This window comes from Notechis scutatus, chromosome 6, assembly GCF_049901735.1.
Source record: "Notechis scutatus isolate UNSWTSFEM ecotype Mainland chromosome 6, rNotScu1.2, whole genome shotgun sequence".
Lineage (NCBI taxonomy): Eukaryota > Metazoa > Chordata > Lepidosauria > Squamata > Elapidae > Notechis > Notechis scutatus.
The window spans coordinates 66992869-67012145 of NC_142014.1; the positions used below are offsets into that span (position 1 = coordinate 66992869).

The window sequence follows — 19277 nt, forward strand, 5'->3', positions numbered from 1 at the left end:
TTCTTAATACGACACACCTTGAACTTTTCAACTGCTCTAACTCTCTAAAAAAATGTGGCAGCTGAATTTCAAAGCTGACACAAAGTGCCTTGACTTTGGAAGGAAAGTCTAAAACAGAGGTCTTCAAACTTGACAGCTTTAAGACTTGTGGACTTCAACTTCCAGAATTCCTCCTCCAGTCATGTTAGCTCAGGAATTCTGGGAGTCGAAGTCCACAAGTCTTAAACTTGCCAAGTTTGAAGACCCTTGATTTAAGAGATGGGAGCATGAGGGAGTTGCCAAATTACAAATCACCCATGTCTGCCTCTGAAGAAATATTGGAAAACTATTTTCACAGCACTTTGTTTAGAGCAGCAGCTGATGTGCAAGATAATCATCAGCTCAAGATCTCCACAAATAACATATAGCATAGAAGGGCACAGTTATAAGCCCAGACAGCTGCAACACTGATTTGTGGAAGAAGCCATAATTAAAAGGACAAAGAATAGTGAGATGAATAGTCAAGGATTCCATGTGTCCTGTTTTACTCTTCTTTAGAGAAAGCAGTGAAGGATATGATGAGTAGCAAACACCTTAAGAATAAGGAAGGGAAATGGAGGTCAGACAAAAATAGAAATGAGCGCCCATTCCAATAGGCAGGATAGAAGCTGGTAGCTTCACCTGGTGTGATTAGCAACATGCAGGTTTTGCAGGATTAAAGACAGTCGGTATCTGCGTGCATGCTGGTGCTAATAAAGAGAAATAAGGAGGAAGGTGAAGCTGATGACAGAGGTTAGCTGATTGACACTGCCAAGCAGCAATGTTAATGAGTGATAGTTTAGCACTGATATGGACAGCCAGATTCGTCTAGTGCAGGGGTGTCAAACTTGTGGCCCACGGGCTGGATGTGTCATGTGCTGGCCCTGCCCCCACCCAGTTTAGCAAAAGGAAAAAAGGCCACAATACATCATGTGACGATGCCGTGACGATGTGAGTTTGATACCCCTGGTCTAGTGCTAAGGCACCAGTCTACAAATGGGGAGACTATGATTTCTAGTCCCATCTTAGACATGATAGCCAGCTGAGTGACTTTGGGCTTGTCACTCTTTCTCAGTCCAAACCATCTCATAGGATTGTTGTTGTGAGGAAATAGGAACAGGAGGAATATGAGGTATGCATGCCATCTGGAGTTATTTTTTTAAAAAAATAAATGAATACAGAAAATAAATAAAAGGAAAATAAATAAAATAGTAGGATAGAGTAGCAAGTTTACAATTCCTATCCAACCTCTCCTGCTTCCCCGCCCGTTAAAGTCTGTAGATATATCATGCCCACACAGCAGTTCAGCCCTGCTAGTATTTCAAAGAGTTTAATCAGCAGAATGAGATAATCCCATCACAAATACGGGTGCTGCGTGCCTGGCGCTCTGTACTTTGTGCTTCTGATATGTACATCTCAAAAGCAAAGCACTATGATAAAAACATTGATAACTGAGGGGAGAATGTTTCTCATTGACGAATGACAGCTAACATTTTGTCCCTCCTGAGCAGTACAGATGGTTTTAACTACAAAAGGGATGAATAAGACCTGTATAATTTGACATGCATAATTTGAAGTGTTCTGGATCAGGACGAAAGGAAATTGTTTCTTCTTGTTTGCAGAGAAATACATTTGTGCACACCTCTAATTAGCTAATACTGTGTAATCTCATAAAGGCATTTACTCCTCTCTTAATCAGACTGCCTTCTTCAACCTTGAAAACACTTTCGTTGGTCTATGTCTATAAGGCAGAGAACTGATTTGAACCAGATTCCAAAAAATGGAGATCTCCTATAATAATGTTACAAAACCTAGCTAGATTAACAAACATTTGAAACATGGACTTTTTCCAGACAGAGAGTTCCTAATGCCTTAAGGCACTGTAAACTAAACTAGTTTGTCTTTTCCTTTGTAGAAATTATACAACTGTTGGAATAAGAGCTACATATAGAGGAGGAAACCATCGGTACCCCTTCAATCCTCATTCAACTTCAGTGGATAACTTTGTTGGATTCTACTGCTATAAACGTCCTAACAATGAGAACAATTAACCAGTGGAACAGCTTGCCTTCAGAAGTTGTAGGGTCTTCATCACTGGAGGTTTCAAAGAAAATCTGGACAGTCACTCATCTGAAATGGTATAGGGTCCCCTGCTTGAGCAGAGCATTAGACTACTAGAAGGTCCCTTCCAGTTCTATTCTGATTGAAAGACAGAGGTGGTATTCAGCAGGTTCTGACCAGTTCTGGAGAACTGGTAGTAGAAATTTTGAATAGTTCGGAGAACTGGCAAATACTACCTCTGACTGGCCCCACCCCCATCTATTCTCTGCCTCCTGAGTCCCAGTTAATCAGCTGGGTCTTCTTTTGTTGCCCTGCACAGGAGAATGGAGCTGGAAAACAGGTTAGTGGGATGGGGAGGGAATGGGGATTTTGCAGTAACCTTCCCCTGCCACACTGACCAAGCTATGCCCACGGAATCTGTAGTAAAAATTTTTTGAATCCCACCACTGTTGGAAGATGTCTATGTCTCAGAGCATAAGAGATTTTCCCTAGTCATTTTCTGTGTGCATAGTTTCGTATATGGTATTGGTAGTAACAGGTGTCACTTAGACCATTACTCAAATTTGTAGGCTAGCAGACAGAGATTTAAGGACACATCTCTTTGATAGCCTAATTTTATTATAAATAAATACTACTTAGAACAGAAAACCAAAGCTGTTTATGACCCCAGTCCAACTTTTAGTTCTCTTTTTCTTGCTTGTGCAACTCAATGGACTGCTCATTTCTTGAGGATAGGGGATGCTCATGTCTCGAGGATGGGAACTATTGACATCTCTACAATGTTATTTATTTATTTATGAAATTTATTTGCCGCCCATCTTGTATCCAATGACTCTGGGAGGCTTATTGTTACAGCCAAGCCTGGTCTCAGATTCTCTGATTCTTTGCATCTAACCTCGGTTCTTATAGCTCTGCCAGTTATCAAGCTCTCTCTTGTTTACTTCTCTCGAAAGCTGAAAAGTTTCAAGGTTTACATGCAATCTTCCTTTATATAGAGATGTAACAATTTCTGTACCTTTGATCTCTAAAGTTGCTCCTTTTCATGTCTTTCATGCTATATTTTTCATATTATGGAAAATAATAAATAAAAAATAAATATTATGAATAGTCAAGATCTTGTTGATGACCCAAGCTCTGTAAAGGACCTTGGAATACTCACCTCTAATGATCTAAGTGCTAGAGCCCACTGCAACTACATAGCCAAAAAGGCATTAAGAGTTGTTAACCTAATCCTACGTAGCTTTTTCTCTGGTAATATCACACTACTAACCAGAGCATACAAAACATTTGCTAGACCAATACTCGAATACAGTTCATCAGTCTGGAACCCTCATTACGTATCTGATATTAGCACAATTGAGAAAGTCCAGAAATATTTCACAAGAAGAGTTCTCCACTCTTCTACTCGTTGTAGAATACCTTATGCCACCAGACTTGAAATTCTAAAACTAGAAAACCTTGAATTATGCCGTCTTCGGTCTGACTTAAGCATGGTATATAAAATCATACATTGCAATGTCCTACCTGTCAATGAATACTTCAGCTTCAACCATAACAACACAAGAGCACACAATAGATACAAACTCAAAGTAAACCGCACCAAACTTGATTGCAGGAAATACGACTTCAGCAATAGAGTGGTCAATGTCTGGAATACTCTACCCGACTCTGTAGTCTCTTCCCCAAACCCCAAAAACTTTAACCTTAGACTGTCTACTATTGACCTCACCCCTTTCCTAAGAGGTCTGTAGGGGGCGTGCATAAGCGCACCATCGTGCCTACCGTCCCTGTCCTATTGTTTCTCTTATTCTTTTATTTTTCTTATATGTACCCATTTCATGTATTCACAACTATGTATACACTTATACTTATTATCTTGTAAACAATTGGCAAATCAAATAAATAAATAAATAAATAAATATTGTGGTCAGAATTATGTATAATGTTGCAAAGTGGTCATATTGATTATTTTATCCACACACACCCCTTCTTAATGAATCTGAACAGAAATATTCTGAATTCTGGGCGGATATATACAGGAGACGGCAGTACCAGTTTAACTCCATTAGAGTACAAAGTGTATGAAGTTAGGATTCTTGCTGGTTTTTCTACGCTTCTGTACAGAACCTCAACTTGAGGATATGTTACACTGTATGGTTATATAAGATCAACAGTCCCTAAAATTATTCAAGAAACTGTTAAGTACTAACTGAAAAAAATGTGATTAAAGCTGCACAAGATTTATTAAAATTAAATGAACTTCATCGGGAAGTGTTTAGTTGGAAGATGTTTCCCTGCAGGGAACCTGTTTTTCTTAACTTTAGTTCCATTAATCATGTTATGATCATCAATCTATGCTCTCTGTTTCACATATGAATGGAATAGAGACTATTTAAATAAAACAAATAAATTGGTCTGCCACCATGCTATTTTGGAACCATCCATTTGGATACATGAAATGGGTAAAAATCAATTGCTTTGAAATGAAAAAAAAAAATGCTGGGCTCTTTGAGAAAACATATTGTATATGCTGGTACTGCAGCAAATGTCTTAATGGTTAGGGTTTTGATTTGCTGCCGTGATGTGATGAGCACAGAGAAATGTGCAAAGATGATGTAGTGTCATATATTACTCCCTCTAGGCCAGTGGCCCACAACCTTTTGAATACTAGGGACCGGTTCCATGGAAAAAGGTTTTTCTGTGGACCGGATGGGATGTGGTTTTGAATGCTGCCTGCATCCCATAGATGGAGCTTCTCTTGTTTGTGTGGTCTGATTCAGTGGTGGGATTTTACTACTGGTTCTGTGGCCGTGGCTTGGTGGTTGTGGCAGGGGAAGGATACTGTAAAATCTCCAGTCAGAGGTGGGATTTGCCGGTTCTCTGAACTACTCAAAATTTACAGCCCTCTCTAAGCGGTTTACAAAGTCAGCATATTGCCCACAACATTTCGGGTCCTCATTTTACCCACCTTGGAAGGATGGAAGGCTGAGTCAACCTTGAACCTGGTGAGATTCGATCTGCCAAATTGCAGGCAGTTGGCTGCAGCAGAAGTAACTTCTGGTGAGATTCGATCTGCCAAATTGCAGGCAGCTGGCTGCAGCAGAAGTAACTTCTGGTGAGATTCGATCTGCCAAATTGCAGGCAGCTGGCTGCAGCAGAAGTAGCTTGCAGTACTACACTTTAACCACTGTGCCACTGAGGCGAATTGGGGATTGGGAACTCCTGCCATAGGCTACTTAAGTGGGGTGCCTCAAACTCATTATGAAATTTGGCAGTAGAGAAAGGGCGTTATTAGCTTAGAAAAGGAAGTTTGATGAGAACCATATTTCCAATTAAAGCCACTTTCACTTTCAGGTTGAAAGAAACAAAGAAACTGAAAGGATTTCTCAATCAATTTTTTCAATCAATGCTCCGGCAGCATTGATTCTTATACAGATACACCATCCAATTCAAGAAAGCTTTCTGCTCTTGTCTCTTGAAAAGATCGTATCAAAATGATTAATATGCTTTGAGGTACTTCTGTACTTGTTAAAAAGTTTAAAGGGGATGTTTTTATGTTGGTATGGACAAAAATAGCAAGAATCAAAGATCCAACACCATAACCCAGCAGCAGCAAGGGTACAATAAAGGAGAGCCAATTTCTTTCATGTTGCCAGAATTCATTGAGTAAGGCAAGGATAAATATTACAGCATGTCCACCCACATTACAATAAATTCAAGTAGTTCTTGACTTACAACAGTTTGTTTAGTAAGCTTTCGAAGTTACAACAACACTGAAAAAAGTGACTTATGGCCATTTTTCACACTTAGGACCATTGTGACATCCCCATGGCCACATGAGCAAAATTCAGGCTCTTGGCAATTGATTCATATTTATCACAGTTGGTGTGTGCCAAGGTCATGGGGTCACCTTTTGTGACCTTCTGACAAGCAGAGCCAATGGGGAAGTCGCATTGACTTAACAACCATGTTACTAACTTAACAACTGCAGTGATCCGTTTAACAACTGTGGCAAAAAGAGTCACTTAGCAAATAGCAATAGCACTTAGACTTATATACCGCTTTACAGTGCTTTACAGCCCTCTCTAAGCGGTTTACAGAGTCAGCCTATTGCCCCCAACATTCTGGGTCCTCATTTTACCAACCTCGGAAGGATGGAAGGCTGAAATCAACCTTGAGCCAGTGAGAATTGAACTGCCAAACTACTGGCAGCCAGCAGTCAGCAGAAGTAACCTGCAGGACTGCATTCTAACCACTATGCCACTGTGGCTCTTGTCTCACTAAGCAACAGAAATTTTGGGCTCATAGTTGTAAGTCAAGGACTACCTCTATATCAAAAAAGGCTAATGATTTGTATGAAGTGCCACTTGTCAGATAAATTCTTGATGAAAACCCTTGTTCTTCCTTCACAGGAAAATGGGACATGTTTGAGGATCTTATTGCCTGAAACATCCCATCTACAAAGGATAGGGCTAAGCTAACATGAAGAAGAATGCTTTGGAATTCATCCACTCAGCATTGCAAGTAGACATGTTTTGGACAGTGGTGGGATTCAAATTTTTTTACTACCAGTTCTGTGGGCGTGGTTTGGTAGGCATGGCTTGGTGGGTGTGGCAGGGGATGGATACCGCAAAATCCCTATTCCCTCCCTACCCCACTAACCCACTTTCCAGCTCTATTACTCCTGTGAAGGGCAACAAAAGCCAATCAGCTGGGACTCAAGAGGCAGAGAATAGATGGGGCGGGGCCTGCCAGAGGTGGTATTCCCAACTTCTCAAAATTTCCGCTACCGGTTCTCCGAAGTACTCAAAATTTCCGCTACCAGTTCTCCAGAACTGGTCAGAATACCACCTGCTGAATAAATACCACCTCTGATTTTGGAATAGAGCAAAAGATTTTCACATATTCCAGAAAAGAAGAGTAAGCATTGCCCCTCCCGCCCAGTACCCAATTCTGTCTTGTTATATTGTGTTAAATAGATAGCCTTTGACTTAATGGCCACAATGGAGCCCAAAATTTCCATCACTAAGCAGGATAGTTGTTAAGTGAGTTGTGACTCATTTTATGACCTTTTTTTGCCACAGCTGTTCAGAGAATCATTGCAATTGTTAAGTGAATAGTGCAATAAGGCGTTAAGCAAACCTGGCTTTTCCCATTGATTTTGCATGTCAGAGGACAAATAATGATCACATGAACCCTGGATAGTGCAACTGTCACAAATACATGTCAGTTGCCAAGTACCCAAATTTTGATCATATGACCGTGGTGATAATCACTGGGTAAGTCTGGGAGCCAAGAACACCCAAGGGAATCTTATATGTGTGTGTTTGTGTGTGTATTCAACCATAATCGCTTACAAGAATATTTACAAGTTTAAACTAGGATTTTTATAAGAACATTGTGATATATAATATACGACTTCAGCAGCAGGAAATACGACTTCAGCAATAGAGTGGTCAATGTCTGGAATACTCTACCCGACTCTGTAGTTTCTTCCCCAAACCCCAAAAACTTTAACCTTAGACTGTCTACTATTGACCTCACCCCTTTCCTAAGAGGTCTGTAGGGGCGTGCATAAGCGCACCAACGTGCCTACCGTCCCTGTCCTATTGTTTCTCTTATTCTTTTATTTTTCTTATATGTACCCATTTCATGTATTCACAACTATGTATACATTTATACTTATTATCTTGTAAACAATTGGCAAATCAAATAAATAAATAAATAAATAAATAAATAAATAAATAAATAAATAAATAAATATATCAAGGAGAAAAAAAATATCTCATGGAAAAACATTGAAGTAAAACCAGAGAAAATCTTATACCAATCATTGTTATTCCAATAGTTTGGTGAACAAAATGTATTTTACAGGATACTTTGGGTATAGTAGGGAGCTCACTAAACATATTTTATTCACTGAATTAAATTTTGCAGATATTAATTTTCTTGTTCTATCCATTAGGTTATAAAAAGCAACAGAGTGCCTCTATATCTTCTGATAAAATTAATCTTTATATATTCAACCACAGCCAGCCTTTGGTTTTAATCTGAAAAGAAATTCATTTGCTAAACAAACAATCTTTTGAACTGTCCACTGTTTTGAATTTCCCATGCAAAGGTCAAATTTATTCACTGGAAGTACGGAAATAACAACCCCCTTCCACATCAGATGCTCTGCCAATATTCAGTGTCTGTTGAAGAATATGGATTTCAGAAAAAACCCAAAGGATTCTGAAGAATGGATAAACATCCTGATACTGCTATAATGGTGTTTTTTAAGAGAGAGAAAAACACCCATTTAGATTATATTCGATGATTTGGGTAGGAGCATTTACAAAAATATGCAGCATATGTTACTTACCTTCTGTAATAAGAGAGAGCCAGAATATTTTGTGACAATATAATACAAATCCTCACCAAAGGAATCAGCCCAGGACTTCACTCTATGCAAAAGGGGAAAAAACACAACATAGTCACTAATTATTTCCATGTCTCTAGGAGTGTTCATGGGTCAGGATGGCAGCTCCATCCTTGCAATCAAAGCTCCATCCTTTTTTTCATGAGCTTTAAAAGCTAAGAAGGTGGCTGCAATCATGCAATCAAAGCCCAGCTGCATGTAAAAAGGGGATGGAGGGGTTTCTATTTTAAGGCTTTAGCCATCACTTTGACCTCTTTTGATACCCCTGCAGATACCCCTACATGCCATTTAGCCAGTTAAGTAGAAATGACCAATATGGACATTCCAATACTGTAGCTTGTCAGCTCCAGATGTTGAGAAGCCACTCTAGTGAGACAAGCAATTTGGGAATGCTTCCTGATTGGATGTCTCATTGTCCCTCAACATACTTACTTGCCTCTGAGCCCAGTCTACAGATGGTGGCATTGTACAGGAGGAAAATAGAATGGAATGGAACGGAACAGAACAGAACAGAACAGAACAGAATAGAATAGAATTCTTTATTGGCTAAGTGTGATTGGACACAAAAGGAATTTGGTGCATAAGCTCTCAGTGTACATAAGAAAAATAAAATAAAATACATTCATCAAGAATCATCAGATACAACACTTAGTGATAGTCATAGGTTACTAATAAGCAGTCAAATCATACTAGAGAACAAATAAACAATATAAATTGTAAAGATACAAGCGACACGGTTATAGTCATAAGTTGGAAGAGATAGGGAATAGGAAGGATAAGAAGAATAATAGTAATACAATCTTACTAAATAGTTTGATAGTGTTATGGGAATTAGTTGTTTAGCAGAGTGATCGCATTCGGGAAAAAACTGTCCTTGTGTCTAGTTGTTCTGTTGTGCAATGCAGTGAATTCCGTTGTATGTATACAGTGTATATATGTACAATGACAATAAAGAATTCAAATTTTAATTCAAAATTCAGTGCTCTAAAGCATCGTTTTGAGGGTAGAAATTGAAACAATTTATGTCCAGGATGTGAGGGGTCTGTAGATATTTTCACAGCCCTCTTTTTGACTTGTGCAGAATACAGGTCCTCGATAAAAGGCAGGTTGGTAGCAATTGCTTTTTCTCCAGTTCTAATTATCCGTTGAAGTCTGTGTCTGTCTTGTTTGGTTGCAGAGCCAAACCAGACAGTTATAGAGGTGCAGATGACAGACTCAATAATTCCTCTGTAGAATTGAATCACAAAGAAGTAAGTGGAGCCTGCCATTCCTTCACTTCTCTCTTATTCCTACTAAGGTGGGACATATGATAAAAGAGAGAAGAGTGGGACCATCAGGTGCTGTGCTGTTCAACAGTGGGGCAGTGGTAGGCCTTGGCAGGACTGAGCCACACTGTATTGCACTTAGTCTCTGCAAGATTGCAACTGAGGAGTAGAAGAAGTTGTCTGAGTATATCAGTCACCATCCATCAACAAAGTGTTGCTACAATACAGTTGCAAACGTTTATGGGAGTCCTAAATTGGTCTGTTTAATTTAACACGGTTGCTGTTATGTATGTGTTCTTCACACCAGGGATGATAGCTAGCTGATACAATCTAGTTTGTGAGAGCTGACTAAAATTATTATACACATTTCAACTAAACTCTTGCACATGTTTCAGCTTCTCCAGGTAGGACAGAAATGAAAGGCCAGATTAAATTGTTTGCACAGTATTTATTGTGCGTGGGATGAATTAATATCTTAACTCTAATTGTATTGATTATCCTGAGACTTGAGCACCCAACAAAGAATATATCTTCTATTGATCCATGTTAGTAGAACTTGGTGTGTACAACTGTGGTTTTATGGATGAAGATTTATTCCACATTTTATAGATACATGTGCCTATTTAATTCAATAGGGCTCTAGACAGAAAATTATATACTACTTCAACTCAGCTCTAGACAGGGAAGCAGGTTGTGAGTTTAGAATTGCAGCTGGTGCCTCATAAACAGTAAAGCCTGTTTTAATTATCTGTGTACCACATAAGGACAAACGTTATCTCTAAACATTCCTGTTTTCACCATCTACACTTAAGATGAACATCAAACTAGATTTTCCTTACGTCTTCAGTTTTCTCCAGGGACAATGTTTCTTTGTTAAGCAATACCATTCAGCTCAAAGAGAATTATTTTTTTTGTCAGTCTCACAACCTAAAACCACCGAATTCCTCAAAAGTTTCGCTCTAGTTTTAGTTAAATGACATTATTTAGAGCATGTTCTTGCTCTATTTGTGATATCAAGAAAGGAGGAAATTCAGTCCAAACTGATATCTTAGTGATTTAGTACTACATAATTCTGATCTAACTGGTTTTGTTGGGATTTACTATTTTTTTAAATCAATCTTTGTGGGGGGAAAATAGCTTGTTTTAAAAAGACATGCTGGTCCACAGTGATCATTAATTACTTCAGTATGTTGCACTTTGAAGAGCTAATCAGTCAAATTACTGTCAGAACCAATTATGGTCTAATATAGATAATAACCCTGGTTCACACACATCCTTTCATCCCCAGCTTATGAATGAATCAATCTTATGTTGTCACCAAGCATACCAGTATAAAAATAGGACTTCTCCACTTAAACTGACCTTATTTAAGATAGGCTTAATCTCTAACAGTTTGGCACCCTTTATCTTGGAGGCAAAGTCAGCTGCTCTGGGTGTGATTAGAGTGTGTTTTAAGAGTGTCGAGTGATGCAGGCTCCCTGTGGTCTGTGTAGCCAGCTTTTCCATGAGAGCCATTTCTCCCCCAGTGTTTTCCTCACCATTATTTATTCATATCGATCACACTCCTATTTTTGAAATCAGCTTCTGTTCTGGCTGATAATAACACAAGAAAGGAAAGGAAGCTTTTATTTTATCTGATGATGAAGAAGGAACATCCATGCACAATTCCACCTTAACTGTTACCTGAAAACGACACTATTTTATTTGGAAAGAAAGATTTAGTCCTATTCGGCTTTAAAGGTACAATGATCTGAAATGGCATCAATCTGTGTCTTTTTTTCTTTTTTTCTGCAAGGTCACTCAACTTCATAAAGACCGCGGGAAGTGTGTAACATTAAAAACAGTAAAATCAATAAATAAATAAAAAAAAAGAACAATGTATGTCCAGAAGAGAAAACATTCAAACAAACATACAAAAACTCACAAGGGGGCCTTCACCCATCCCTACCCAAGGCCTGAGATTTTCAAAGATTTAAAAAAATATCTTCAGAACACAAGCCATAAGGAATTTTGGTGGGGACTATGACGGTGAATTCTGTTCCAGATTTATTGCCTCACTTTCCCTCAGTGCAATATCTTGAAGATGACAGGTGTTGAATTGAATTTTTATTGCTTGTTTGCCAGTTTTCCTGTGTTGCTCAGTTTCAATCATCCTGAACTAAGAGACTGGTTGCCCAACAGCTATACTTTCAAGTCATTTACTCTTCAGAACTTATCTAGCTACATAGTTAGGGTAGGACCTATCTTTCTCCTCTCTGGACTTCTTCTGTAGAAAGAAGATCTTGGTGAGGATAAGTAAAGGCCGTTACCTAGACAAAGGGAGCTAAAACATTTTAAAATCCAGAATGTCCAGATAACATTTAGAAGTGGCTCACATAGACACATCATTGAGGAGGAGGAGGAATTGGTGTACAGCAGACTTGTAAGATTCCGTTATTTTAGACAATCTCAATAAAAGTAGTTTTAGCATTCCTCTGGAGTTGATTTTCTGGTAGGGCCTGTCTAGTGGAGCTAACATATTTCTACCCCAATATCATCCTACATTTTCTTTATTTTAACCAGGGAGCTACCCAAAGAGATGTGGGAGGAAGTGTAGATAAGCCATCCTATAGAAATTGGACATGGTCTGAAGTGAGGTCCACTCTATTCTTGCTGTGGTGCCCTGATTGATGGATGTGAAAACCTTGCCTATAATAAGTGGTACATCCACTAATCAGGATGCACTTTTGAGCCATGACTCGGAGAAAGTGCAGTAAAGGCAAAATAAAAGCTGAGAATGGGGGCAGCTATTTCATGCTGCCTCAGAAATAGGTGAAAAGCACCTAAATTTAATCATAAGGAAAGAACTGTTACTTTCCCAATTTTCTTCCTGTTGTTACCAGCAGGACTCATGGATTTCAGCCAATCAGAATTCTAGTCTCAGTTGAGACATTTACGACACCCATGTGAGCAGATATAGAAAATTTAGGAAGCCATGGGAAAGCTGTGCAGTTCAATTTGCTCGTCCAGATTTTCAAATTTTTCAGAGAAAAGATTCAATAGGAGAAATCAACATCATGTGATTTGTGCTGCAGATTTGTAATCCTTGATATAACAGGTTGCTTGAATGCTCTGACTTGATTGAGATTTAAATGCCCTAATGGCATAGTAGGATGGCAGCTAAAATTTTCCAGGCTTCATAAGATTTTTAAGCTCTTATTCTTCTTAAGAATTTATTCTTGGAAGCTACCCTTCCGTTTTAATAAATCCCATATTATTTCACTCCTAATAGTTCTTGTCTTCCTGAAATATCCACTAGCACAACATGTATAAAAAGAAAATATTTTTTCTTATAAAATCAATTTGATATACATCTTAGCAATAGAATAGAATAGAATAACAGAGTTGGAAGGGACCTTGGAGGTCTTCTAGTCCAACCCACTGCCTAGGCAGGAAACCCTACACCACTTCAGACAAATGGTTATCCAAAATCTTTTTTAAAACTTCCAGTGTTGGAGCATTCACAACTTCTGGAGGCAAGTTGTTCCACTGATTAATTGTTCTAACTGTCAGGAAATTTCTCCTTAGCTCTGAGTTGCTTCTCTCCTTGATTAGTTTCCACCCATTGCCTCTTGTCCTGCCCTCAGGTGCTTTGGAGAATAGCTTGACTCCCTCTTCTTTGTGGCAGCCCCTGAGATATTGGAACACTGCTATCATGTCATATGTGCTGCAGGTTTCTGATCTAATTATTACAAAATAAGGAATTTGTATTTATTATTTTTCATCCATTTCAACTCCTCTTCAAATGCCCCACTCATCAACCTCATTGATGTCGTCATGCCACTGTGCCCTATGAATGACCTGCATTTTTCAATTAATACTTGGAAAAGAGGCTCCTTAGACAAGCTACAGTAGCTCTTCCTATTTATGCTTATAAGCTGCGAGATAACAAATTTCCAGCAACAACACCAACCAGATAATTATTTCTTTCCTTTGTCATAGCAGGCACTCAGGGAGTGCTAGACACTTAATCCCCATCCCTATCTAACTTTCATTTGTTAATGCCTAAACCAAGCAACTCTGGGGGTAGAAGGAAGCAAAGACAGACTGTAGGGCTATAAAACTTGCCCAGCAAAGCCAAACGGTTTGTGAGTGCAATTCTGGAGTCTGTCCTTGCCACTCAGTTCAGCTCAGTGTCACCTAATGGAGGAGGGACCTCTGATGCTACAAGTCAGTATTTTTCAACCTTGGCCATTTGAACATGTGAGGATTACAAGTGATCAAGAAGGTTGGGGAACACTGCTATCAGTAATTAATTTAAATAAACATGACACTGTTGTGGTCTCTGTGTCTATTTAAATGTCCTGCTTTGGTTTCCATCCTGCAAATTCTAAATCAGTTGTCAGCACAAGAATTTCAGTTAACGTTCTGCCAGTCCAAAGCCCTCAGAAAGTGCACAGAGGAAAAATACAAGTCCTAGGCTGCAAAATTTGCCTACCTTTGCACTAAGAATACAGGCAATCAGAAGATGAGCTGGAAGGATATAGGTGTGGGAAGGATGTGATCCTCTTTCTTCTTATAAGGCCATTAATTTTTGTGAACAATTATCCACTTATTAAAAAGAAAAAGAAGCAGGCCGAAGGGAAAGGAAAGCATGACATATATGAAATTGCATCATGATGAAATTAACATTGCATTGATGTATGGTCAACTCTATGCCTTGTGTATTTGTATGCACATTGTACCCAAGGATGAAAGGGACAGAATTTGCTTCACAACAGTGCAATGATGATTTAATCATGTCATGAGACACTAATTTTGCTGCAATCAGTTGCAATTCCACATTTTTTTAAAAATCAAGGTTTTTTTTTTGTTCTGGGAAATACGACTTTTATTGCTATTGCTCCAATGAGCTAACTGTGACTGCCTTTCTTATTTATTTATTATTATCCCTCCTTTATTGTTTTATAAGTAGCCCAAGGCAACAAACCTACATAATGCTCCTTCCTCCACTTTTTTCCAATAACAACAATCCTGTGAGGTGTGTTGGATTGAGAGAGAATGAGTGGCCCAAAGCCCTACTATCCCATTTTAGTGATATCTATCCATATTTGAGTCTGCCAAAAACTATACTGACATACCAGTCGCTGCCAAAGGATAACAAATCCCAACACATTTCTGCACCATTTGAAGCTGTTTCTAAGAATACTTTAACACTTCAAATTTCTAGCTTCTATATCACAAGACCTAAAATGGACACCTAACATCAAAAACATCATCCAAAAAGCATAACAAAGAATGTTCTTTCTGTGTCAACTCAGAAAGATCAAACTGCACAAGGAGCTGCTGATACAGTTCTACAGAGGAATCATCGGGTCTGTTATCTGCACCTCTGTAACTGTATAGTTTGGTTCTGCAACCTAACAGGACAGACACAGACTCCAAAGAGTAATTAGGACTGCAGAAAAAACAATTACTACTAACCTGCCTTCAATTGAGGACCTGTATTCTGCATGAGTCAAAAAGGGGGCTGTAAAAATATTTACAGATCCCTCACATCCTGGACATAAACTGTTTCAACTCCTACCCTCAAAACAACGCTATAGAGCATTGCACATCAGAACAACTAGACACAAGGACAGTTTTTTCCTGAACGCCATCACTCTACTAAACAAATAATTCCCTCAATACTGTCCAATTTTTTACAAACTCTGCATTACTATTACTATTACTCTTCTCATCACTCCTTATCACCCATCCCCTCCCACTTGTGACTGTATGATTATAATTTTGTCACTTGTATCCTTATGATGTATATTGACTGTTTCCTAGTATGATTTGATTGCTTATTGTACCCTATGACTATTATTAAGTGTTGTACCTTATGATTCTTGACAAATGTATCTTTTCTTTTATGTACACTGAAAGCATTTGCACCATGACAAATTCTTTGTGTGCCCAATCACACTTGGCTATTCTATTCTATACACTGGTACAACCATGGGCAGCATAAGCCTGTATTACTCATGGGTTGATGATAAGATGAAGAGAACTTCATGGTAACCTGACAGAATGGGAAGAAGACAAATGACTCTCTGGGAGCTTTGTTATCAGAGGCCTCATAAGGAAGACATTGCATAAACAGATTCAAAAGCCAGGAGACAAATAAAGAGGAAAACAGAAAGATAGCCCTAATTAAGAGAAGAGGCAGCAGCTGAGAAAACTGCTGAGAGAAAGACATTTATTTCCTTCCCTCAGACTGGTGTGAGGGAAAAGATTTTTAAGCCATTGCCCTTAGTTGAAGTAAAGATTCAGAAGAAGAGAAGAATCCAGCCAGGAACAAACAAAGAGAAAAGAAGAAGAAAAAGTAAATGCTTTGACAGAGCAGACATAAAAAGCATACACCTCAAAAAGATGCAAAACCCTCATAATTTCCAGTGCTTTGGGTCCAATAGGCTATCTCAATCTGGTTATTGGTGGTTCAAAAATAGATCCCTGGCTATCAATTTGTGCTGTGGTTAGTTCTAAGCAGGGACATGATATTGCCCAAATTTGTTTAAATCATGATTTGCCCAAAGTATGTATAACTTCTCACCCGATTCATACCTAACATTTTAATTCAACTTGTATATAGGTTGAATGGAGTCTATATATGCTTCCCTTAATTCTCCTCACCTTAGCAGACTTAATTCTCTTCCTAGCTATTTTAGTGCAACATTGTTCAGCAATTCTGTACAAGCCAGACAAATGGGCAGGTTTTTTTCTTGAGCTGGTCGAGTTTTCAACCTTCAAAATGTAACTTGACAAGAGAAGCTTGTGCCAGCTGTTCTTCAAGTAAAACGATGGTTTTAATAAAATTTGAATAATTGCGAGTAAAATGTTCGCATCAATTCTAATGGCCATTTTGAGATAGGGGCAGAAAACAAGTCGAAGGAGAATTGAGAAGTCCCACATATGTTCAAGGAGCGAAACAAAATGTATGTATAGGGAAGAAAACTTGATACAAAAGATGGCTTTTATATTCCTCAACATGAAATGTGGGTGTTGAGCAAAAAGGCTGGTTAGGAGATGGGGTATAAAATAGCAGTGTTGAGAGATTTTAAAGGGTGAAGTGCTAAATAGCATAAATAATGGAGACACATAAGAAATGTAGGTCACTTACGTTTCATATGGTATTTTCATTTGGGGCCTTGAGAAGGGCAGGAGGCAGCTGAATGAGAAGAAAAGCCACAGGAGCATCCTCTGTGTCCAAATTATTGGCAGCAAAATCAGTTGCATAGACAAAATGTTTACCCCATTTCTTTCCTGTTAAATTGTTCCTGGCTCCAGAAAATGAGTCTCCAACGTCATAGTTTGCTGGGATGAAGCTTGAATCAAGGTAGATGTAGAAGCACCTAACCCTTCATGCTTTTAACCTTGTGTCTCTTCTCCTTCCTCTTTTCAGATGGACAACAACTTCCTGAGGAAGGACCCCGAGAACCTTCTGGGTTGGATTAGAATCTCAAGGAATACTCTGCTCCACAGCTATGAACGGTATCAAAGAGAGGTTGATATCCATTTCCCTGTAAGAATGGCAGACTAGAAGGGGAACTCCGTAAACAGCAAAAGCCACGGGATATACATAATCCACTGCCGGCCTTTTAATCCCGTCATATACCAGAAGCAGCTGCAGATTTAAGGAACTGGGCTGAGATAAAATCAGCCAGGATTACTCTAATTTCTGGAGACACGATGCATCAATCTGTCCTTTCAGAGCCCAGAACTAGCCAACTTGAAGTCTTTTTTTAAAAAGAGCATGGCATCACAATTTCACAACTTTAAACAAACCTCCTGACTTTTGATCCCCTCCAAAGAATCCTTAGCTCCTAATTTCATGGAAGGTTTTGTCTTGTGTTGCCTACCGGTACTGCTATTCCCTGCTCTGCTCTTTGAATCCAATTTATTTCTTGGCTTCTAGTGTTTTCCCATCACTATGAAAATATGAAATATATTGAACCCCAAATCCTATTACCCGGGACAATCTGATTAAAAGAGAGAATTTAGGTCAGGCGCACAGTATTGATCATTATCCTGACATTTTGTATTATATTGTTTTCTGCTGCATTGTTTGTTGCTTTGGGGTTTCCCTCGGGGAAAAAAGGCTGGTGGACTGTAAACTATGAAAATAGACACATTAATGCAAAAAGCATGAGAAACAGGCCAATATTATAATTTTAATTAGTTTAGAAGCAAGAGGGAATTAGCACATGCAATGACCCTCTACCACTAGACTTGCAAAATTACTGGACATTCTGGGGATATGTGAAAACAACCGATCTGTCACACAGAGTGGAAATGGGAGCTAGAAACTACCTTCAGAGCTATCAATTCTGAGCTACAAAACCTCAAAGACAGCAAAGGCATATGGGACAGCAAAGGCATATGGCTGCCATCCAATGCTCATCCAGATTGGTGCAGCCCACGTCATAGTTGCTCTCTCTTCAAAGACATTGACAATCCAGTAATATTTCTGTAGGCTTCATTGTTCACTATATCTGTGAGAGCATTCAGAGGCTAGTCAAGAACTGAATGGAATTGACCAACTCACCTGCTCACGCAGTACAAAAAGCTGGACCAAGCTTTCTCTGTTGAGATTGATGGCTGAATGTTTCTGATCCTGAAAAATATGAGGGCAGAATCTAAAGAAAACAGAATAGAGTCTTGGCAGTTCAGCCGCATAATGGAGTGAGCTCCCATTAGTTGTCCCAGCTCCTGCAACCTAGCAGTTGGAAAGCGTGTAAAAATGCAAGCAGAAAAATAGGGACCATTTTGGTGGGAAGAGAACAGCGTTCTGTGCACCTTTGGCATTTAGTCATGCTGGCCACATGACCACGGAGACGTCTTCAGACAGCACTGGCTCTTTGCTTTGTAATGGAGATGAGCACCACCTCCGAGAACCAGAAAGAACTCTCTCTCTCTCTCTCTCTCTCACACACACACACACACACACACACACACACGGAATTGTGTGTGATTACATTACTGAATATTAGTTTTCTACCATTCTGAAATGAGAAACTATAATAATACAGTATGTGAGAACGACCTTGGGAGACAGAAGGAAAAGCTGCAGCCTAGACAACAGCCTGATAAGTGAAATTTGAGCCCAAAGGAGGAGGGATGGCAAAAGTATATCAGAGGGGATTCTCTATAGCTTTTAGAGGAGTAAAAGTGCGAGGGGGGAGGGATACTTTCAGACTTGCAAGATTTTGTTAAGTAACCTTACAATAAAGATATGGCTATTATTTCAGGATGATACTTCAGTACAGATATTTCAGTACAGATGATACAATATTGATCATGGAAAGCAAGGAAGATCTGGAGTGGCTAATGCTGAAAGTCAAAGATGAAAGTGAAAGTATTTGGATTTCACCTTAACATCAAGAAAACAAAGATAATGCAGAGAACACACAGGTCAGAGTGTAGACTGAAAATGAAACCATCGAAACCGTAAAAGGATTCATCTTCCTGGGGTTTCAAATTGACCAATGTGG

General features: G+C 39.0%; 1 protein-coding gene across 1 annotated transcript in view; it reads right to left on the reverse strand.

Moving 5' to 3' along the window:
* CACNA2D4 (calcium voltage-gated channel auxiliary subunit alpha2delta 4) overlaps positions 1 to 17648 on the reverse strand; it is a 196418-nt gene extending 178770 nt beyond the window's left edge. The window contains exons 1-2 of the mRNA XM_087968608.1: positions 16907 to 17648; positions 8444 to 8525 (exon numbers count right to left, since the gene is read on the reverse strand). Of these exons, the coding sequence (XP_087824734.1) occupies positions 8444 to 8525; positions 16907 to 17022 (198 nt within the window). The 5' untranslated portion in view covers positions 17023 to 17648. The remainder of the gene's footprint in view (positions 1 to 8443; positions 8526 to 16906) is intronic.
* Between the last annotated feature and the right edge of the window lie 1629 nt (positions 17649 to 19277).